Source organism: Diadema antillarum, unplaced genomic scaffold (assembly GCF_040938485.1).
Source record: "Diadema antillarum isolate AM-2024a unplaced genomic scaffold, OU_Dant_1.0 seq00000138_RagTag, whole genome shotgun sequence".
NCBI classification, from domain to species: Eukaryota; Metazoa; Echinodermata; class Echinoidea; order Diadematoida; family Diadematidae; genus Diadema; species Diadema antillarum.
In genome coordinates this window covers 381,325-404,888 of record NW_027271215.1, presented here as the reverse complement: position 1 = coordinate 404,888, position 23,564 = coordinate 381,325, and the positions used below count along the sequence as shown (strand labels likewise).

Genomic DNA, 23,564 nt, shown 5'->3' with positions numbered 1-23,564 from the left:
GTAACATTTTGTCAAAGGACAAAAGCACTGGGCGGGAATTGAACTTGGATGGATCCTCTGATTGGGAGGCGGGAGTCTTATCCACTATGCCACATTGCCCCCATTTTATGGAGATATCTCTCCATATGGCCTCCAAACTATGGGGGAAAAAAAGAGTGTTGGCAAAATACAGCACATGTTCTTTTTTCTTTTTCATGAGATCATGATGTGCTTGTCCTGATGTCATGTTTTATCCACTAGCTGCTGGTGCTGTGGCCAGAGTGGATCTTGACCTGAAGGGCGATGAGATTGGCCTGGTCCGGAATGACTTGGACAGGAAGACTCGGGACAACGGCTACAGGCAGCATGCATTCAACGAGTTGATTAGCAACAGGATCGGTTTCCACAGAAACCTGACTGATCCCAGAAACCCATTGTAAGTCAGGCACTGATAAAATGTCCTAGCCACGTTATTCTTGTTGAAATGTGCAATGTGCAATGGATCTCAATGAGCTTCTGCGTGGTCCTTATTCCATAAAATTTTACAGAAATTTACCTAGAATATGCAGTGATCCTCTCATTAGTTTGAGACATGAACTTGCAGTGCTGGCATTGGAATGTTGCCAGACCTCAATAACAAACTGATGATAATAACAGTGAAAATTGCAATACAGTCAAGCCTGTCTAGAAAGACCACTCAAGGGAAATGCCAAAGGCAGTCTTTACAGACGAGTGGTCTTTATAGACAGGTTGATCCAGGCAACCCTTTCATGTACAGTATTTGCAAAATAAATGTTATCTTTGCCCTTGTTGTAAAAGAATGCTTTAAACCTAACATTTTATTTAGAAATGCCCTTAACCAACTTGCATGTATCTTCACTTGGCTAATAGTGCCTATTTTGTCTTGCTAGTTTTGTTTTGTTTTTCCAGATCACAAGTACTGCTGTCTGCCTGTATAATTTGTAGACTTTTCATGTTGATGACCCACATATACTGTAACAAGCCAGCTTTGTACTGTTGCATTTATAGTATGTTTTTGCAGAGGATCATCAATAATGAGCAAAAGCTGTTCAATTAAACTATTTTAGCTAAATACATGTCAATACTTGGAATTAGGTTGCAGCATTACTTGTTACTATGTCGGGGAAAGCATGTGTTAAGTTTCCTAGTTGCCAGAAATAGGCTTTATTGTATGGGATGCATGCATCAAACCTGAACATCTTAATAAACCAGACGAAGTAGTCCTAATATTGTTTTCTTATCTGTTACATTTTTCCAGATGTAAGTACCAGGTGTACTCCGATGATCTGCCGTCGACTAGCATTGTGATTTGCTTCTTCAATGAGGCTTGGACGACTCTGCTTAGGACAGTGTACAGTGTCCTAGACCGGACACCAAGGAGACTCCTCCATGAAATCATTCTAGTCGATGACTCCAGCGAGCTCAGTGAGTCTTTCATAGCAGCACAGTAATCCTGATGACTTTTGGATCTTCACCTCCCCATTCAAATTCAAACTTGCATTCAACTTACCTATTTCAAACAGTCATCAAATTGATGCTATGTTTACACCATGTTCCCAGCGGCCATGGCAGTCATGTTTCAGGCCACAGTGGGCATACGTGACAGGCTGTGATTGCCATGGATGGCATGCCTGATTTTAAGATTGTCAGAAAGTTTGTCGTGGCAGTGTGAAGTAAAGGTGCCGATGAGAAATCTGGTAGGCCAAATTAAAAAGGGGCGTGTGCAACAAAATGTGACAGCATGTAATAAGCCGTTAACAAAAGTTGGATTTAGGCCATAGTGGGACGCGTCAGGAAGCAGGGGCGGATCCAGGGAGGACCGCAACCGGCGCACGCCCCCCCCCCCCCTTTATTTTTTGTTGAAACAAAAGAAATAAAAAGAAAAAAATGGGGGAGGGGTGCGTGCGCCTCCCCTTTAATTTTGGAAACGCGCCCCCTCTTTACGGAATTCCTGGATCCGCCCATGGGAAGTATGTGTTGTCTAGCCTGACCGGACGCTGTGAGAACAGCATCTGAGAGCTACATGTTCACTTGAGTGAGGACTTGAACAAACAATACTAGAATACAGGGGGGAAAAACAATGGGAATGTATTACCTACCCACGGTGAACTATGTTACAGGCAAACGTTAGTGCTTCAAGTCCCCCATTCAAGTTGTTTAGTATTATGCGAATAATTTATGAGTTGTGAGTGCTTTAGGGCACGAATCTCACGCCGAGTGCGATATTACGTGCCCCAATGCACGAACAAAATCATAAATTCTTCGTTTTATACAACACCTTGTCCACAATCACAGTACTAAATTAGTGACCGCCAACTCAGGAAGGCCCAAAAATGAATGTGACAATTAGGCCGAGAATTGTAAACCACCCTGTGTATTGCTTTCAAACACTCGTCATGATTCGACCACACCGTCACAGGAATCACAAACTCTGCAGGGTCTATACCCATTCTACACTAACGTTAGATTGAGTTTGGCCTGACTGTAAGTGTTAGGCTGATCTGAGATGTCGGTAGATCTAATAGTAGGTCTAGACTTTGTCTATTTCTGAAAATTATTTTGTATAAAAACACAGAAAAATAATCAAATTACAGTTTCTCAACTTGAAATGAAGTCTTGATTTTGGGATCACTGTGGTCCACTTAGCAGATCAGAGTCAAAAGTAAAAACACAGCCATAGGTAAGGCCGCAATACATGCAACTAGCTAGGTAAAGTAGCTGCGCGTACATGTTAACGTTGCAGTACTCCGCCGCGCCTGGCCTGTGAGATTTACCGGCAGCACAGCCGGCCAGCACGTAGTTTGCTGGCGCTTTGCTAGTGTGAGCGGCCGTGCATTAGTAGCCCCCCGCGAAGCCGTGCTATAGTACCTTCGAGCTGTGCAATAGGCCCATGCCAGGGGCCTATTGCACGGCTGTCACTCTCAATGAGTTTGATAGGTATTTTCTATTGAATGTCATGTGACATGTTCTTGGCCAATCATAGTTGACATCATTCTAAGGTGTTGTATAATCAGAAATATAGCGCTGGTAGTGGTAGAATGTGGATTCTTTTTTCTTTTAAGTCACATAACCAATATTGGAGCAATTAAAACATAAGGCAAGGAATGTCATCTGTAAGTCCCCTTGAATTTTGAATTTGAGTAGGGATTTTGTTATGCCTCCGCCACGAAGTGGTGCCGGAGGCATTATGTTTTCGGGTTGTCCGTCCGTCCGCTTTCGTTTACGCGATAACTTGAGTAATATTGACTGGAATTTTACCAAACTTGGTCAAAGTATAAAGTATGATGGGGCAATTATTTGATTAGATTTTGGGTGAAATAGGCCAAAGGTCAAAGGTCAAGGTCAAATCATGAAATTGTATCCGTTTACGCGATAACTCAAGACCGGATCAAGCAAATTTCACCAAACTTTGTTGGAGGATGATGTGTGATGGGGCAATTACTTGATTAGTTTTTGAGTGAAATCGGACAGAGGTCAAAGGTCAAATATCGAGGTCAAATGCTAAAAATGTTGCTATTTCCCCCATATCTATGCAATGCCCAAAGGTATTTTCTTGAAACTTAGTGTAGACATGTACTACTGCGTTAAGATTCTCCAGAGAGAGTTTCATGTCATAAGGTCAGAGGTCAAAAGGTCAGAGGTTAAGTGAAAATGTTGCAATATCACTTTTCTCGCAAATGGTTCAATGTATCTTCATGGAACTTGGTACATATGCATGTACTGACTGGCAGGGATTATCTAGGGAATTTAGGGGTCATGGGTCTATAGTGAGGGGGTCAAAGGTCAAGGTCAAATCCTCAAAATTTTACTATTTCCCTCATATACTAGTATATGCAATGCTTGCATTATTAGTTTAAAAACTTAACATATACATACATTACCTAATGGAGATTCTCCGGAAAATTTCCAGCCAGAAGGTCAAAGGCCAGGTTTCAATGCCCCCCCCCCCCCCCCAAAAAAAAAAAAAAAAAAAAAATCTATTTCGTACTGTAATTACACTCTTTCTTCATACCTTGGAAATTACTCAATGCATTAAACTTATAAAAGGGTCCGTCAGAAATCAAGTAAAAATTCTCAATTCCCTAAATATGTGTACCTGCACTCTAAGACAATTATAGCAAACCCAGTTCAAGGAAAGTGAACATATTCAAGATATTTCTGACAAACCTGTCATTTCAGTATTTTGCCAGTTATGTGAAACTGTCATCACACATTGTGAAGACATTGTACTATACACCTATTGGGAGAATCATGCATTATGGCGGAGGCATCAGTCGCCATAGCGACATTTCTAGTTTTAAATTTTTTTTTTATGTGGCCAGTATTGAAGCAAATTAAAATTCTATTTAGAAAGAACAACAGCATTTCAGCACAGTTCCTCTTGTACTTTCCGTCTTCATGACAAAGGTCATCTCCATGACAACCTGGATGACTTTGTGAGAGAGAACTTTGGAGGGCTGGTGAGGGTCATTCACAATACCAGGAGGGAAGGGCTGATACGAGCCAGAATGATCGGGGCAAGGAATGCAACGGGGGAGGTACTGATGTTTCTGGACAGCCACTGCGAGGTAGGAAGAGCATTAAAGGAAATGAGTACTTTTCTCTTATGTTTTCTTTGTTTTTGTGAAAACTGGGGTTCTTTCTGTATTCCTTTTACTTCTCTTCCACTATTGCATGTTATTGTGAAGACATATTGTCTCCAATCTTTGAAAAGTTTCTGTATTTTTTTTTCTTCATTTCTTTGCATTAGTTGATGTTACCAAAATTTGTGTTCTTGCACAAATGAAAATGTGTCATTCTGCAATGAGCTTGTTATCAACTGATGTAGGCTTGCAATACAAGTCATGTATGGTATGTAATTCCTTCTTCCAGTTAAAAGAATTAAATAAACAAACAAGCAAAACTTTTTTGTTAGGGTTTTGATGTGACATAGAGTGCTTAAGGAGAGTGTTTCTGCAATGCCATGTGTAATAGAACTTTACTAAAATTATAATCTACACTCCTGATTGGTTTGATATTGGTTTGATGGCATGTGTTCAGGACCAGATATTCTACAATGCCACCTGATTTGATTGATAAGAGTAATGTACTGTATACGCCAAATATTTCGCGAGGTTTGTATTTTTTGCGAATTTTGCGAGTCTGGTGCTGTTCGCGAAATTAATGACACACGAAAATATTGCCTCTGATCCCAACACGAATGTGACGTGCACGTATACATTTCTCCATTCAGGACCGTACTCTACGATCGTGAAGTTAACCACTCGCGAAATCACTGGGAACTCTTGATGCGTGAAAATTTAGACTCGCTAAATATATGGCGTATACAGTATCAGAGTGAACTCAGACAGGAACTTGCTATTCTGATGAGATATGGAAGAGCTCATCTTTTTTTTGAGTTAACACCATGATATGAATAACCCTTTGTGAGATATGACAAGCTGTTCAATACCTTATGTCTACAATGTTTCGCTGGCAGGTCAACGAGCAATGGCTGGAACCACTTTTGGAGCGCATCCAGGCAGACTCTCACACGGTGGTTTGCCCCATCATCGACATCATCAACGCGGACTCGTTCGTCTACACTGCCTCGCCCCTCGTCAGGGGCGGTTTCAACTGGGGGATGCATTTCAAGTGGGACCCTATCCCGTCCAGCCAGTTTGCGGGCAAGGAAGACTTCATCAAGCCAATCCAGTAAGGGAGGATGTAATTCTCTGGGTGGATGTTATCTCTTATCCGAAGGATACGCTTGCATGCGGTCAAACTGGAGGGGTTGAGGCAAAATGATTCCCCCCTTTTTTTTTCTTGCGGCATTATCAAGTCACAATTTCACCCATTTCCACCCCTGCATGGAGGAAGCTTGTTCATCATCTGTCTTTATCAATCTTATAAAAGTTCAAGCACAAAACAGAGCAAAATTGTGATACAAAGACAACAAACCTTCCCCTTTATGATATTAAGAGTTCTGTGTAATTTTGTTGTTGTTATTGTTAAGTAGGGTGGTGTGATGAAGTGTTGATGCTATTATCTTTAAAAATTGAGTTTGTTCAATACATTAACAATTGAAATTCCTAGCTTTTGACATTTTTTTTCTATGTATTTTCCTCCAGATCCCCCACCATGGCTGGTGGTCTTTTTGCCATGAAAAGAGAATATTTCCACTACCTTGGTGAATACGACGACGGCATGGACGTATGGGGCGGAGAAAATCTGGAAATATCATTCAGGGTGAGTACTTCTCTTATGATGCCATGGCAACGAAAACAAAATAATTGAGTACTGGTGCTGCTCTGACAAATATTTGAAGTACTGATGTTTTCCTGTAGTCCTTGGCCTCATGCAAGTCTCAATTGAAGTTATTACCTCTGCAAAGGGAGGAGGTTATGTCGTCGTGACCGTTTCTTTGTCCGTGTGCAAAATAACTCAAAAAGTTGTGTACGGATTTGAATGAAACTTGCAGGAAAGGTTGAAAATGACACAAGGAACAGATGATTGAATTTTGGTAGAGATCCCGAAATTTTTATGGATTTTATGAAGAATTTTTGATATTTTGGCAGCTAGGGTCAATGAACTTTAGAGTTCAGGCTGCGCATTTCGAGGTTTCATACGAGCACTTACGTGCGTGCTCTAGTTTCTGCTAGGGCGAGGCGCGCCGCGCAGCTGAGAGTTTGTGACATAACAATTATAGACTTGTATATTGGGAAATCGGACAATTTTTCAGCATGCATATATGGGTGGAAATCACTGATCTCTATGGAAGAGCAAGATCATCCATGGAGTAGCTGCTTGGCGGAGGTCTGTGCTGTCAGAGTGCTTTTCTAGTTACTCATGAAATGATTTTATAGCAGGTAGGTGTGTCCCACTATCTTACTGAAACATATCCTCTGTTGTTATCTGCAGTTATCAAATAGCACTTATATATGCACAATATGCTTGTATGCTGTAGTCAAATTTCTCATATAGAAATTGTTGATTTTAAAAGTATTTGGTAGATTTCAAATGATGGCTTTGGTGAAATTGTCTGCTTTGTATGTGAGGCAGATATAGTGACTTCAAGAAAAGGGCAGGCATCTCAGTCAACAGGGTATGGTTTATGGCAGTCTAGAAGCTCTAGTTTAATCTTTCAGATTTAATTCAATTCACGACGATAATATACTGAAGAAGTTTCATGACAAATAGCAGACTATGTTATTTGTGTTCTGTCAATGTGTTAATAGAATTATTTTTTCTGTGGCTGTCGCTGAGTACTGAAAGTCATCAGTGACTGGTGAGCTATTGTTACCAAATTGCTTTTGTTGTTGGTTTTTTCTCAGACTTTTCGGTATGTATTGTATTTGCTTTAATTGCTTTACACTTTAAAGTCACACAAATTTCACAGCATAATTATGTATTCAAACGTCAAAAAAAACCAAAACATTATGTGAGTGATTTGCAAATTTGCCGTGCTTGTGCATGATACTGAAATAATTTATGTGGGGAAACTATTTGTTACATATAAATGCTTGTAAATGTATATCAATGCCCCAAAAGATGAACCTATGTCTTAACAAATGGATAGCATAGGTCTTATGTTCATAATTTGGAGTCCTTCTACTTGCATGTCGATGCAGATATGGCAGTGTGGGGGCAAGTTAGAGATTATGCCATGTTCCCGAGTCGGTCACGTCTTCAGGAAACGACGGCCGTACGGGTCTCCCGGCAACACAGACACAACAACTAGGAATGCTGCCAGAGTAGCTCACGTGTGGATGGATGAATACAAGGTACTACGTACGAGAATATCTTTGTGCAATGTTCACATACAGGTTTCATATTTCAACATGGTGGTCATATGCCACCTATCATCAATCCCTAGGTGGCACCCTTTTCTTTTTCATTTCATTTCATTTTTTTTTTTCATTTTATTTCCATTTTCATGATTGGTTTACAAAATTTGCATTGAAAAAACAAACAAACAAACAAGAATACATGTTATGAAATATGATAGTGGTGGAATCATGAGAAGCACAAGAATAGGCTTATTGAAAATGATCCCTAAACAAATATGATGTAATTCATGATTTTCTATCCCCTTGTTATGTTGGAAAGAGAAAACCAAGAGTACTATCTCTCTTGTGGGTATCAAAGAAGCCGAGCAAGAAAAGAAAATGGTATAAAAGTGTTCACATTATCACTTTTATTGTGAGATATTGATATGTTCCTTGCATTAAATCAACATAGGGGAGAGTGTTTCACATCTAAACTCTGGTTGTTGTTTGTTTTTTGTCTGTGTCAGAACAAAGTGGACTTTGAGCAAATCAATTATCATTTATGCTAAAAATTTCAAAGTCAATATTCGATGTCTATTGATGCATTACCTTCTCTTTATTTTTCAAAGGAGCACTTCTTCAAAGTGCAACCCAAGGCGCGGACCATGGACTACGGGGACGTCTCTTCCCGACTGGAGCTGCGAAAGAAGCTGCAGTGTGAATCCTTCAAGTGGTACTTAGACACGGTCTACCCAGAGATGAGAACACCGGACGGAGGGAAGGGACAGGTTAATAAAGCTGTGGAGGGCATGCAGAGGAGGGTTCCACCCAAGTCTGTGCGGAAAGGAAAGGTATCAGAACAAAGGCATTTTGGAGATATTCCATACCATGTGTTGAACCAATATGGTGCTGTGGTAAAAATATTATCAAAATATTGCACCTATTATGGACTTCTGATGTGATTGACTTGCATGTAATTCTAATAATTTCATGTCCTGCACATGATGTCACAGTTTCTTCTGTACTAAGAAGACCCAGGGCTCTTCTTGCTTTAAACTGGTTGTGTTGGGGTCCTTGTGGTTCCAAGTTAAAGGTCCAGTTTACCTTTGGGAGCAGTGCTTTAAAAGACATTCAGGAGATCACATTTGATGCATTGTGTAGGCCTGTTGTATCACAAAACATCCTACCATATAAAAATTTTGCTATAAAGCCTAAACATTTTAAGGAGATATCACTATTTTTCTCATTAAACTGTAACTGTAGACAGTTTAGTCTAGAAACATTTTTTTTTTTTTTTTTATAACTATTGTTCACATTTTGTATATTTAACAATACTTAACATCGATAATACTGGTTCAAATTTTTACATTGGTTGTTTCTATCCCTAAGTCACATTTCAGGACTATTTTGAAGCACTTATGCTGGGTTTTTGTTTCATCTGCAAATGGCATATTATGCCTTTAAAGTGGTCGAAACTGATAAGACCATTTGTAAATGATAAGTTACCGTGAAGTAGTACAAATACTAAACTCAGAATAAGTTTTGTGGGGCATGAAAGGGCTCAACTAATTCAGTAATTTTGATTATCGTACTTGCGGATTCAATTTGATAGCAAATCAAATAGCTGGGTCTGGGTTCTGACTGAAATTTGATTTCTTATTAAATCGTTCATGAGTGTCAGAAATCAATGCTGTTCACAATAGGCACGTGACAGACTGAAGGACCAACTGGAGAGGTTATTCCATTTTAGAATAATGTTCTATAACAGCCCCAAATGGAGCAAAATATGTGGAGTATTCACAGTGTTACATGTGGAACCACACGGTTGCAACAGTGCGATCACCAAGGTACAAGATGGCAAAATTTTTTTTCCTTTCTAACTCGTAAAATGTGACATAAGAAGCCATTTTGTTTTTTGTTTTTTTCTTTTAGCAGGTGGGACCAAAGAAGAAATGTTCTATGTCTTTAAAGTCCCATGAAAACTTGGTATCTGTGTATATAAGAGTTACCAAATGATGCCATGATCATCTCATTTCTGTTTTGTGACAGCTGAGACACATATCAACAGGACTGTGTCTGGTATCCAAGACTAAGATCATCACAAAAGGTTCAGAGTTGATCCTAGGAGATTGCTTCAATGAAGACTCCAAGATGGTGGTGAGTTCAGTTGCTTTTTTGAAAGGCTAAGTACAATATTGAAGTAGAATGGTATATTTGGTTAAAAAAAAAAAACTTGTAAACTCATAGCCGGAAGGCTAAAATACATTGCAATGACATATAAACACCTCCAAATTAAATACAATACATTGAACTGTCGTACATAACATCCACATCAGGAATCACAATTAAATATGAATATATTGTGCAAAATATTATAAAGAAAAAATGAGCATGCACATTTATTGCACAATCAGTTGCTTAAAATGACCTTCAGATAGTTTGTTGAGGACCCTCTCTCCCCCCAAAAGGAAAAAGACAATTAGCATTGAATTTTCATGACCATTTTCTGCTTTAATTCAAACCAAGTGCTTTATCTGTTGATATGTTTTGAATGTGCCTGATATATTTATTAATGTTCCATATAACTAACTGAGGCACATGACAAGTTTGAAAGCTGTGGATAAGCATTTTAGCATTTTAGCATTTCGCTATTATTCGCAGAAAGATGGCAGCTAAGTGACTGATTCTCCATTGGGGATACAACAAATGTCAGATATTAAAATTCATGAAATTCTTCCGTCGAGATGTTTTCATTGCAACTGATTGACAAATTGCCCTACATCGAGGTAAAACACAGATCAATTCAGTGCTTATTTACGTCAATGTAGGGCAATTTGTCAATCAGTTGCAAAAAAATGTCAGATACTTTTCATGATAACAATGAGTAACTAAATCAATGAACGAAATGGAATGAGATGGAAAAGGATATTACAGTTATTATGGGGGAGAGGAAAAGATGGTGGCAACTCAACTACACGTCACACATATCCTTGGTGACACCAAAGAGATCAGCACCATACCAGACTTTCTTGGAGTAACAGCAACTGAACTTTATTCCTCCCCTTAGTGCCTTAGTGCCTTAGTCAGTCCGCAGAGTCCCGAAACTTTACACTATAAATTTATAACACAGTAAAGGAAGTGAAAGGTACTGGTTGTGAAACGAAAACCAATCAAAGTGTAACATGCAGTAATTAATTTTGGGGCGTCTATCTTCGCGCAGATGTGGTACCAGTCGTCCATCGATGAGTTCAAGCTGGCCGACACCTTGTGTATGGACATGGCAGAGAGCAACAGTGCCTCGGTGCCTCATCTCAGGAAATGTGACGGCATGGGAGGCTCCCAGCGATGGCTGTTTACCAAGGGGGTAGGTTCAAGAGCTGACACATTCACACTGGGATGGTAATACACGTTGTGGATAAGGGTTGAGTGTTTAATGAACAGTTACGTCCATGAATGTTTGTTCTCACTGTTTCCTCTCTGGAACAAGCTTCTATTACATTATTCGTAATATCTCGTCAGTTGAGTCTTATAAGACAGCACTAAAAACACATAGATATTTAATGTATTATATGCTTAAAAATCAAGAACTTTTTCTTTTTTTTTCTGTTTATGCTGTGTGAAGAATTTTTCATTTCCTTTTAACACCAGACAGCATGGCATGTTAGTGTAAACAAATATAAACACCCACTGAACTCCCACTGTTATTATTTGTATGTAACCATGACAGCTGTGGAGAGATATATCTATTAGAGCTGGCATATTTCCCTGATTTTTATTTGAGGTTTCCGAAACCCCAATGACTCTTCGTGTTTGCAGGACAAGTTCACCTTCATATACATGTGGATTGAGTGAATGCAGCAATATTAGTAGAACACATACTAGTTTGGGGAGAATCGGACAATCCGTTCAAAAGTTATGAATTTTTAAAGTATCTGCGCAGCCACTGCTGGATGAGAAGACTACTACAGTGGATAAATGTCACATGCGTACAATGATATAAGGAAAATATAAAGAGAATTTTACAAAATTTTACTTTTTGAAAAAAGTGCACATTTCCTCGACACGTCACTTATGTATGTCAAGGGTAATATTATTCCCCCTGCCTTCTGAAAGAGGGAAGTCAAGTGCTCTTTTATTATGCGAGAAAATATAAAAAATTTATAAATATTTTCTTTATATCGTTGTACACCGTTGTACACATGTGACATCACAAGCTGTAGTAGTCTTTTCATCCAGCAGTGAATAAGCGGAAACTTCACAAATTCATAACTTTTAAACGGATTGTCCGATTTTCCTCAAACTCTTGCTGATGTGTTCTATTGATATTGCTGCATTCACTCAATCCACATGTGTATGAAGGTTAACGTGTCCTGTAAATAAGAGAATATGAAAAATTTCCCTGATTCTGTGTAAGCTGTTATTTTCGAGTAAAGATATTTTTGCGAATGAGGAGGTCATAGACATTTTGTTTTCGCGAATTGGCACAGATGCTATTGTAAATGCGCTATTACCACAGTGCATGGTGACATTTTTCTGTGTTGTTAAATTCGCGATCCGACTGTGATTCACAAAATTCGCGAAAAATTAAACCCTCACGAAAATAACAGCTTTATACAATATGTGAAGTATGTTTACCTACACTGTGATAATGCATGAAGTGCACAAGCATCTCCCCAACTGCTCTGTAGACTCTTCCTGATTTTAATGTTATAATTTTTTTTTTTAGCCTTGCATCCACTATGATCGTTTTTATTTAATGTAACAGAGTTAACGAGATATAAAACCCACTTGTGTCACTGTTCTTACTGTCTTCGTAAAGTCCACTGAGGAAGTTTGTCGATATTGTATTAAAGATTTACTATCTCACACCCCCCACAGCAAATCTACCAGCCTGTGTCGGGACTGTGTCTCAGCGTTCAGCAGGCGGGCAGCGTTTACACCTCCAAGCTAGAGATCTGCAATGGTACCCCCGTTCAGATGTGGGAATACCGGTTCAAGAGGTGACAGATGCAGCGCAACCTGGGGGATGTTCTTGCCCGAGTGGGTTCACATGTGTCAATAGAGTAAAACAAAGAATCAAGATGCTGCTGGAGCCATAAGTATTGATTATTCATTCAGGGGGCTGTTCACACCGATAAATAGTGTACATTCTAATCATGATTCAAATTGTTGAATAGACATTGTATGAATGGATGGTTGTTAGCACACAGACAGGAGCATAATGGCATGACTTTGTACTAAATTCTGCATATCTGATCAGTGGGTGGAGCCTGATTAATTAGAATAAATTACCCTCGTCATTTACTACTACATTCATTGCGAGAATATGACTACAGGCTGATTTTGACTCTTTTTATCTTTTTTTAAAGTTCTTCTTGGTTGATATAGTTTACTTTCTGATAAATTTTATAATCATGTGCAATGTAAATGTCCACGCACAAAAGACAACTAAAAGTTAAAATGAGCTCATGATGGAATGTAAATTTGGCCCTTTTTTATTGATTTGTGTGCAAATTAATCTCAATGAATTTGTATCAATACATTGAAAGTTCGAGTAACAGGTTAAACAGTCAGTTTGTATGAGACATAAACAGCTGGAAAAATGAGAAAAGAGAAGAAAAAGGGTGGTCTATATTTAGTGATGACTGACTGTATACTAGTAGAATTTGGCACGCGGGATACTTCCTGCTATGCACACTTTTTGTCAACTTTATTGGATTGTAAGAGGTCAAGTTACATTTCAGCTTGCACAACATATCCCATGGCTTTGGAGTCTTTCACATCTCCACAAGTATTTTTACAGGGATTTCCTTGTAGTCTTTACATTCCATACCCAAAACTGGTGTCCAGGAGAAATGATCCTCGTCGGACAGTGCCACCCTTGAACCATTCTCACTCTTTATACCCAGCCGAGCAAATCGTAAAACCAAAAACATTTGCCGTATGAAATTTTCATGAATTGGAGCCTATGGTTTGTTGTTGATGTTATTGTTGTTGTTGTTTTTTTTTGCGGCATGAAACTTTTGCAGATTTCCAGTGGCATTCAGCGCATTGTATGGACAAGAACTTTCATGCGCAATTTTACTTTCGCAAATCTTGGGTCCTTGTGAAATCCTTGAAAATTTCATGTACATGAAAATTTCTGGTTTGACAGTAGCCCCATCGTAGAATAATTACTCACCAGAAGGTTAATCGCCACCTACTATCCTCACAAGCGAGATTTCAAAGACTTTTTACACAATGTGAGAAATCTTGGACACACAACAGACACACACACACACACACACACACACACACAGAGTACATACCCAATGTGGTCACGATACATTGTATTGTCAAGATAAACATCATTATGACTTGAGGTTACATTCAGAAAGGTTGGCAGAACCTTTGAGACATATAGCCATATGTTTCAAGAGTGTAATATTTCACGATTTGGGGCAGGTGGAACAATGTCTTCAGGAGTCAAATATCGTAGTTGAGAACCAAAATGATTGAATGAGAAAGGAGAACATTCATTTTCAGGGGAAAAGTTGGTGATTTCTCAACTTGGAGATAATTTACAGTGCAAGAGGCAATTTTTTTTTTTTTTTTTTTTTTTTTTGCAAGTTGTTCCTTTCACAAATATCAGTTGGTAATGGTGCACAAAATTTGTGAAATATATACCGTGAACACAGTTTGCATGTATATTAGATACTTTTACTAGAATCTCTTAGAGTGTAATGTCATTGGTAACATGCCATATTGTAATTACTGCTTGTAACATAATCATAGATATAGGCATTATTGTCCCCGCCGAACGAGTTCGAGCAGGGGACTATGAAACGGGCTCCGTACGTGTGTGTGTCCGTGTGTCCGTCCGTCTGTCCGTCCGTCCGTCCGTGTGTCCGTGTGTCCGTGTGTCCGTGTGTGCGTCCGTGTGTGATCAAAATCTTCAATTTGCTACTTCTCTGTCATTTATGAGCCAATTTTGATTCTGTTTGCTTTATATGATAGCACTACATGGGAGCTTTGAAACTTCTACACAGAATTTCAGTTGTGACCTTTGACCTTGACCTTTGACCTATATTGTACATTTTGCTACAAAATGCTACTCCTTCGCCATTTCTAACCCGATTTCGATTCCGTTTGCTTTATGTGATGGCACTAGGTGAGGGCTTCAAAACTTCTACACAGAATTTTGACCTTTGACTTCTTTGACCTTTGACCTTGATTTTTTGACCTATATTGTACATTTTGCTACAAAATGCTACTCCTTCGCCATTTCTAACCCGATTTCGATTCCGTTTGCTTTATGTGATGGCACTAGGTGAGGGCTTCAAAACTTCTACACAGAATTTTGACCTTTGACTTCTTTGACCTTTGACCTTGATTTTTGACCTATATTGTACATTTTGCTACGAAATGCTACTCCTTCGCCATTTTTAACCCGATTTCGATTCCGTTTGCTTTATATGATGGCACTAGTTGAGGGCTTCAAAACTTCTACACAGAATTTTGACCTTTGACTTCTTTGACCTTTGACCTTGATTTTTGACCTATATTGTGCATTTTGCTACAGAATGCTACTCCTGCGCCATTTCTAACCCGATTTCGATTCCGTTTGCTTTATGTGATAGCACTAGGTGAGGGCTTCAAAACTTCTACACAGAATTTTGACCTTTGTCTTCTTTGACCTTTGACCTTGATTTTTGACCTATATTGTACATTGGCTACAAAATAATACTCCTTCGCCATTTCTAACCCAATTTCGATTCCATTTGCTTTATGTGATGGCACTAGGTGAGGGCTTCAAAACTTCTACACAGAATTTTGACCTTTGACTTCTTTGACCTTTGACCTTGATTTTTTTACCTATATTGCACATTTTGTTACAAAATGCTACTTCCGGCGGGGACATATGTTACGCACCGCGTAATTTCTACTTTTCCTTGTTTAAGATTAAGATGTTATTCTTTGCAACTCATATGAAATAATATATACCACTTGAATTCATTTGAGAGCTAAGTCACTTAAGATGTTCATGTTATTTTTTGATATGTGTAAAAACTCTAGTGACCTGAAATATTCTTCTTCTTGTTTTTTTCTTTTTGTGTGTTTATTTTGGGATTTTATTTTAAATGTTGAAAAATCTTATATCTAAACAAGATTGTCAAGTCAAAGTGGTGAAAGAAATTGAAACCATGAAGTCTTGTTTTTAAAGCATGAAAAGTCGAAGGAGGACTGATGGATTGATATGATGTTTGAGCACAATTGGTGCTCAGTGCTTATATTTAGTACTGCAATCTTAAAACCTATTTTACTTCTCTCTCGAGAGGATCAGTGTGTAAAGTCAATTTGGAGAAATACATGTTACTTGTAGTTTGTACTGAATATCAGCTCATTCCCTGAATCATGTTGCACAAAGAAAATTGTAGATTTTACAAAAATTCCGCACATTTTCGTATGAGATATTGAATTTTACCAGTCCATGTAGAATTAGTTTTTTTATGTATTTGTTTGTTTTCCTATTTTCTGATGATCCCTGTGTGGCAGTCATTGTCAATTTTCCTGGAATTGCATCTGAATATGCTGATTAGTACTAGAAAAAAATGAACAGTCTTCCAGGCTACATAGAATTCATATTTTTTCCCCGTTACCTTATTGGCATGCTGATCCAGCTCCAAACTTATTTTGTTGTTCTTGTTTTTTTTTCTTCAATATGTAGGATGTCTTTTCTTCTTCCAAAATAAGGATGTTCGATTTTATGTATTTGAAATGATTTCATTCTTTTTTGTCGGAATTTGGTTTAGCATGCTTGATATGTGCAACTCTCCCATTTTTTCAGTTGAAGTATGATTTTGGCCTGTGAATTATGAGTTTTACTACGTTGCATTACTATGGGTTTAATCTTCTGCAGTCGGGAGCTTATGTGCTTCTTTGATTATGCTAGTGGCAGAGACTCCAACTCTCCCGTTTTCGACGGTAGATCTGCTGCCGAAAACCCATTTTTGCAAAATCTCCCGTTCTCCCGCTTGAGATTTAATTTCTCCTGCCCTGGCTCTGTGTCTCCCGTTGGAAAGAATTTCTTACTTATTGCTATTGTATGTTGAAAAAATAAGCCTTAGATAGCAGCAGAGAGCATCTAGAAACCTAGGAACTTCGCGCTTCGCACACATCAACTTTAATAGAGTCTCCCGTTTGCTAGGGGTTTCAGGCGGGAGAATCTCCAGATCAGAAGGTGCTTTGGGTTGGAGTCTCTGTAGTGGCCATTGAATGAAATTAGCAGTAGTATACAGTATTTACACTTCCTGTGCATGTATTGCTACTGCCTTCGCCCAGTTAGGCTGTGTGAAATATTAGGCCAAACTGCCTCGTGTTGCCCATGTTTAATAGGGAAAGCTAAACTGGCCTGAAAACATCCTGTAATCGTAAGTTTTCAGTGCTAGTACCAATTACAATGAGGTCGTTTGTGATGATGAACTTACACAGTGACCTGCTTAAAGGGATGGTACACTGTCGGTTGAGGTGGGCGACTTCAGGTTTCCAACTGTTTTTGTGAGATACTGAGAAACCTCTTATGAAATATGAAAAAGCATACAATTCTAACAGGAACTCAAAGTTTTGTTTTGTTTTTTGAGGAAAACTGGTTTTAGAATGGCTGAGATATCCACAATAAAGAAATCACTTTGGATCACTGTGTTTAACTTTGTTTTTGGATATTTCAGCCATTTCAAAACCGGTTTTTAACAAATAAACTTTCAGTTCCTCTTTAGAATTGTATGCTCTTTCATATTCCACTAGTGGTTTTGTAACTATCTTGCAAAAAATTAAAGCTGAATCCCCATCTCAACCAATAATATTATGCCATACCTAATGAAGATGCATAGCTTTAACACCTTTATCAAAGCATTTTTACTCCAAAATGCCATTTAAAAAATTGTTGAAATACCATTATAAATGTATCTTTAGTGATGTATGATTTTGTATTTGTTTCATTGTTGTTTTATTATCCTGTTTTGGTGAGGGGATGTACAAAAACCTGTTACTGAGGGTTACCAAGGGTTACCAAAACATATTTTGACTTCTTGCTGCAGATATGAATATCCCTTTAGTGTCTAAAAGAGAGAAAGAGGAGAAAAATCAAAGAAAATTGCAGTATTTTATTATTATTTGTTTGTTTGTTTGTTTGTTTGTTTTTTGGTTATGGGCTTATGCAGTTATTTCGGAGTTCATTTGTTGTTGTTTTAATCTATTTGATCCATACTGTCTAGAGTGTCAAAAATACTGTTGCCGGATATTAAGAACATATTTCTAAAAACAGTTACATGTAAAGTGCATTACCCTGTACTGGTGCTTTGAAATGCCAATTGTTATAAAGATGTATATCATTTAGTGGATGACAGATCCTTATCTCTGTCACCTATAAAGAATATATCATTATGTGTAAGAATCTTGGACAATTTGTCTCACTGGTGGCATGCTGAAATATTTTTATGGACAAAGTGTACAAATTATTTGCATAATCATTACAACGAAATTTTGCATTTTATAGTTGCCTGGTTTGTCTTCTTTTTACGTGATCTCTCAAAGGTGTTGGTAAAAAACTAATGGGTACCCATTGGGTGCAAAGACAGGTGGATAGGTAATGGGTGCAACATCAAGAATCAGATAATAGAGGATGGATATATCCCTCCTTGTGGTACGCGATGAGAGACACTAACGGACCACAAATCACGCCCGATTTTTGTGACGCGAGTAGAATTTGTATTTTGATAGTACAAGTAAACTTGTGCCACAGCATTTGGCAGAGATGAATGTTTTGTTAGCTTGTTTTGTGGATAAAAACAAGACCAACTGTACAAAGAATTTAGAGTGATAGGAACGACCATGTCAACAACAAAGAGGTTTTTAGGACTGATTAGCTGTCCCAGTAGTAATCACTTTCCGATGCATTTTCCATAATTCCCTACCCCCCCCCCCCCCAAAAAAAAAAAGAAAAAAGAAAAATGGAGTTAAATATAAAACGTGACTTTCTGTTCATAAGCATTATTTAATCCTGTTCTAAATGTCTGAAATACTAAGTCTCTTTTCTTGAAAAAGAGTTAAATGTCACCTTCTGTATAATGAGAGGGTATTGCTCATACTGGTTAGAAAGAGTGTTAAAATTCTAATATACATTGTATTTGGCATCACTTTTCATGTGCACAAATCAGCAACTGGATACTCTATTGTTCTCAGTTGTCAGTCATGTTTGTATACATGTATTTTCACATTTTTTCTGTACCTTAAAAAGGTGGTGCATTTAGTTGTGACATATTGATGTATATCATGGATTCGAATAGCATAAAAGACCATGTGTGAATTGTCTATATACGCATGCTGCTAGAGCAAATGCACAAAACAGTTTTGTGAGTATGCTCTGTACTGTCGGTCGTTGAATTTAGATGGAGATGAAGTTAGAAATATATGTTCCATTTGCTGCAGATAAATACATGACGTACAGGTATATGTATTTCCGTTAGATGAAGGAAAAGTAAGCTACACATAATGGGGGGGGGGGGTATGTGCATGTGCGAAAAGATTTAAAGGTAGGGGATACCTTTTACAGACCTCCCAAAATGCAGCAAAACATTAAATATGAACCTCAGGGGACTTGTTTAGGCCACTGCTGAGAAATTTGGAAGTCAACAGTTCTCTACAATTTGAATAATGCACAAAACTCAACTACTCAGTAGTTCTGTGTGTTAGCCACACTTAAACCATTTTGTTGCAGTCTTCTGTACTTTTTTATCTATAAACACAAATCTAAAAGTACAAGAGCTGATGTAATAACATATAGAGTGTGTGCCAAGAATGTATACAGAAATGTTTGTAAGTTTTGATGAAATTTCGTCACAAAATATACATGATGGACACACATGCAGTGCATGGGTCTGCAAAGGTAGCCTAGTGATGTACTGGAATTTATGGTGAGCCCCGAAAAAATTCAATTCAAAATCTAATGGTCAATAAAAATGTACTAAATGTTACCTTCCACTTTCAATACTTTATGGGAGTTTCTAAAATGATACTCTCTTTAACATACCACTGTATTTATACAACTCATTCATTTAAGGCATGCAAATGGGATTCCCTACCTTTAAGAGAGGCTCCCATAAAACATTTCTGTGTGCTGTCTCATTAGATTACACAATGATCCTGTGTGTGTGCACTCTAACTCCTTTCAGAGGTGAAATGAGATGGATATACCGGTACATATCGGAGCTGCCAAGTATCCCTGATTCTGCAGGAATCTCCCTGAAAATGTCAAATCTGTTCATGTCTGAATAAGAGAATATTGAAATCTCCCTGATTTAGGAATTATTTTGGCCCATTGAAATGCATGTACTAGTAACACACAGATATCTCCCTGTTTGCTGCATGGAATTTCTCTGATTTAGATATGGGAATGTTGGCAGAACTGACATGTGTGGACACTGTTGATTGTTCTACAATTACCTCCCCAAACTTTTATGGAATCTAAGAATTCAGGAGTCATGTCTATATTGGTTATCTGTAAGGCAATCTCTTTTTAGATCCAATTTAGAGAACACGAGTTACCAAATAATGAGTACATGTGTAATTTAATTGTATGTAAGAATAAAATATAATACATGTATATGACTGGTGCAAAGAAAAAAAATATATATATATCAATATAATGATATATGGTTACGATGGCAGGGATTGATTTTTGCTTTTGTACTACAGTTCAGAAACATAATTCCTATGTTTGGAACAGTCTACCAAGGAGATGTATCCCCTCCCCCCCCCCCCCCCCCCAAAAAAAAAAAAAATGGATGGTGTCTGATTGTAGTCCATTGTAGCATTGTTTATATAGTCATTTCTCTGTATTAAAATTGATTATCTTTATGGTTTGTTCCTAGTTTGACTTTTATGGTATGCTTATTTTTACCCATGTGTGCCCAGTGGGCATCTAATTTCACTTTGTTGTTGTCGTCTCTTTTCTTGTGTTTTATAATTCTGTCTGATGCATGTTATCGCGTTGCCATTACATATGATAAATATGAAATTGAGAGTATTTCATCAACGTCAGTACATGCATGAACTAAGTGCAGAGTAGGTACACGTACCTACATGGTAGGTACCTCTTGAATTTTGAAAGAGCCCAAAGTGATGGTTAGAGATCATGATGAAGATATGTTATGTTTAGATGTTATTTGATAGTACGCATGCAGTTTCGTTGTTTTTGGTTCAGGGCTTAATTTCTTTTTTTATTTCTTTTAGGGAGCAAAATGATTATCTTAATGACTCATTTGGCTTGGTGTAATCAATGATTTTATGGGATATGTTGGCAAAGATTTTCAAGTTGGCAAAGTTTTCATGTAGCATCTCCAAAGTGAAAACAAACCACTTGACTTATTCAAGCAAAATCAACTGCTAGCAGTTTTCTATATAATGTTTTGTGTTTCATTTCGGGTACCAAGGTGGTTTGTTAGCTTAAGTGCTCATTATTCTCTTATCATTCATGCAAGGTCGTGATTCTGCAAAAATGCTATATATTTATGCGACATTTATATCTTGTGCAGGTTTAATTGTGTGGCCTTATACGCAAGAGTGATATGAAAATTTATAGAGCCGTAGTAAATGTTTACATGTGAACGTTATAAAAAAAAAAAATGTGCACCATTTTTTTTTTTAATAAAACGGTGACACAATTTAAATTCCACAGCGACCATTTTCGCAAGATTCCCAGGCCAGTGCTAGCTCCAAGTTATCAACTGAACCACACAGAAACGGGAGCAATACATTTGTAATACACATGCTAGCAAGCTGAGCGCAGACGAGTTGTCGTTCTAGGTGTACATGGTACCGGTCACTAGCAAACTGACAACCGAAAAGTAAAGTTAGGCACATTACAGTAGGTATAATACACGTCGGTTAGGCTTTTAAGCAAAATAAAAGACTGTTTATATAGTTCTCGGCCAGCCATTTAATTAGAATCCATTCATGATGCATTATCTTCCGGGATTTTGCAAGGTTGTGTAGTGATGAAAGCCCGTTAATTGTTCTCTTCAAAATAAACAAATATATACAATACATGTATAGGTCAACAAATGAAAGATGCAAATACTGCAAGCGCAGTAAATAACAAGTATACTAGTATATTTATTGTCAATGAAAGTTATTTAAATCGTCTGCTCTTCATCTTTGACATTGTATCTTTTTCATACAAACAACCAAATATTAAAAATTATGTTGCAGTTATGAAGACAGGACCCAAGTGAATCAGTTGCTTTGTATGATACTCTTTGTAAGACGTTTGAGAAAAAAAAAAGAGCGTTGATTTCTTGTTATTCTTCTTCTACATTGTTCTTAGTTGCTGCACTGTATGAATTTGAGGCATCTTGGCTGAGCGGTCAAGACAAGGACCGCGGAGTACGTGCACGTACCTATATATGACGTTGGAAATCCCATCCCGGCGGTATAAGGGCCCTTTAGCAAAGCACGTTGTTCTCCATTCCGTCAAACCCCCGTTTGAGGCGAGACCGGGCCCATCGCCAAACGAAGCTGATGGGGTGCTATACCCCCCTAACGATTCCTCGTTTGAGAAGTGGGAGTAGATGTATTTGCCCACTGCAAAATAACTTTCTTCTCAGGCGTGGCCAACCTGGAGGCCCAGCCAGGGTTTAATGACTACAACAGCTGTCATATTATGTAAGAGCATGATAAGGATATCTGCCTGTGGCAGACCATTCAAAGTGCACTCAATTTTCTCTATTCTTTCTAAAGTTTTCAGTTTTATATTCTATTGAGAAATTCTATGGTCATCCGTTTTACATTTCGACCGAAAAATTTTGACCCATGAATAACGAAAATACAGGAATAAGGAGAGCATTGTAGAAGTTTGCCGGTGCTGACAATGTGTAATGCATGCATACTGTAGCGGGAAAGTCCCTTAAAAGAGGGGGATTAAAAATATAAATATGATCTGATCTACGAGAGAGACCACACAACCAGAGTTGGGAAGTCTTTTACTTTAGACTAGCTCTCTGTGTGCTGCGCGTGCCTCGAGTATATGCAATCTATCAGAGAACACACTTACAGAATTGGAAAGTCTGGTACTTTAGACCAGGGAGGTGAGAGGAAAAGGAGTGGGCACTGGATTAGTGTCTTTTGAACCATCCTCGGAGCCGCACTCCCCAAGAGACCACTCCACTAACTAGATTACTGCCGCTTGGCCGCACAGTGCACATGCGCAATCCTTGTCAACAGGCGCGGCTGGTGGGTCTCACCCCTCCCTGGCCAGAACCTGGATTACTCCACGTGGTACTGGTGGGTGGTACTGGTGGACGGGTAGGCTGCAAGCACTACCCATTGCTGTGCCTGCAAACAACACTGGTGCATTGTGATGTGCAGTGAACTGGTTGCATGGTCACATTTTGAATTTTGCAGCTATTATTCAAGGTATTATAATTTATGTGCATTTACATGTCCATGTACTATAAGATTTCTTGGGAACAAATAATGTACTTTGCATGCTATTATGGTGAAATATAACTTTTACATGAAATGGAAACAAATTATTAACACAGACTTTAAAACATTTAATAATAATGATTAGCAGCACCAATAATAATATACTGATTGTAAGAATATGAAGGAAACATGAACAGCTGAGTAGTGGAACACAGGCCCTAATAATGTCTGATGATAATAATAATTTTAATACCAAGCTAGCACAGAAAATACCAACCACAACAGCAACAACCATCATAAAAATACCCATTCAGCTTTCAAATAAGAATAAAACAAAAACAGAGAGACAGACAA

The 23,564-nt window shown here is 38.2% G+C and overlaps 1 protein-coding gene across 1 annotated transcript in view; it reads left to right on the top strand.

The window, feature by feature from the left end:
• LOC139727648 (polypeptide N-acetylgalactosaminyltransferase 11-like) overlaps positions 1–12,889 on the top strand; it is a 30,334-nt gene extending 17,445 nt beyond the window's left edge. Inside the window, exons 2-11 of the mRNA XM_071638628.1 lie at positions 241–415; positions 1,259–1,425; positions 4,408–4,568; positions 5,480–5,694; positions 6,111–6,228; positions 7,611–7,763; positions 8,378–8,599; positions 9,798–9,905; positions 10,969–11,112; positions 12,627–12,889. Coding sequence (XP_071494729.1) covers positions 241–415; positions 1,259–1,425; positions 4,408–4,568; positions 5,480–5,694; positions 6,111–6,228; positions 7,611–7,763; positions 8,378–8,599; positions 9,798–9,905; positions 10,969–11,112; positions 12,627–12,752 — 1,589 coding nt within the window. The 3' untranslated portion in view covers positions 12,753–12,889. The remainder of the gene's footprint in view (positions 1–240; positions 416–1,258; positions 1,426–4,407; positions 4,569–5,479; positions 5,695–6,110; positions 6,229–7,610; positions 7,764–8,377; positions 8,600–9,797; positions 9,906–10,968; positions 11,113–12,626) is intronic.
• The last annotated feature ends 10,675 nt before the right edge of the window (positions 12,890–23,564 follow it).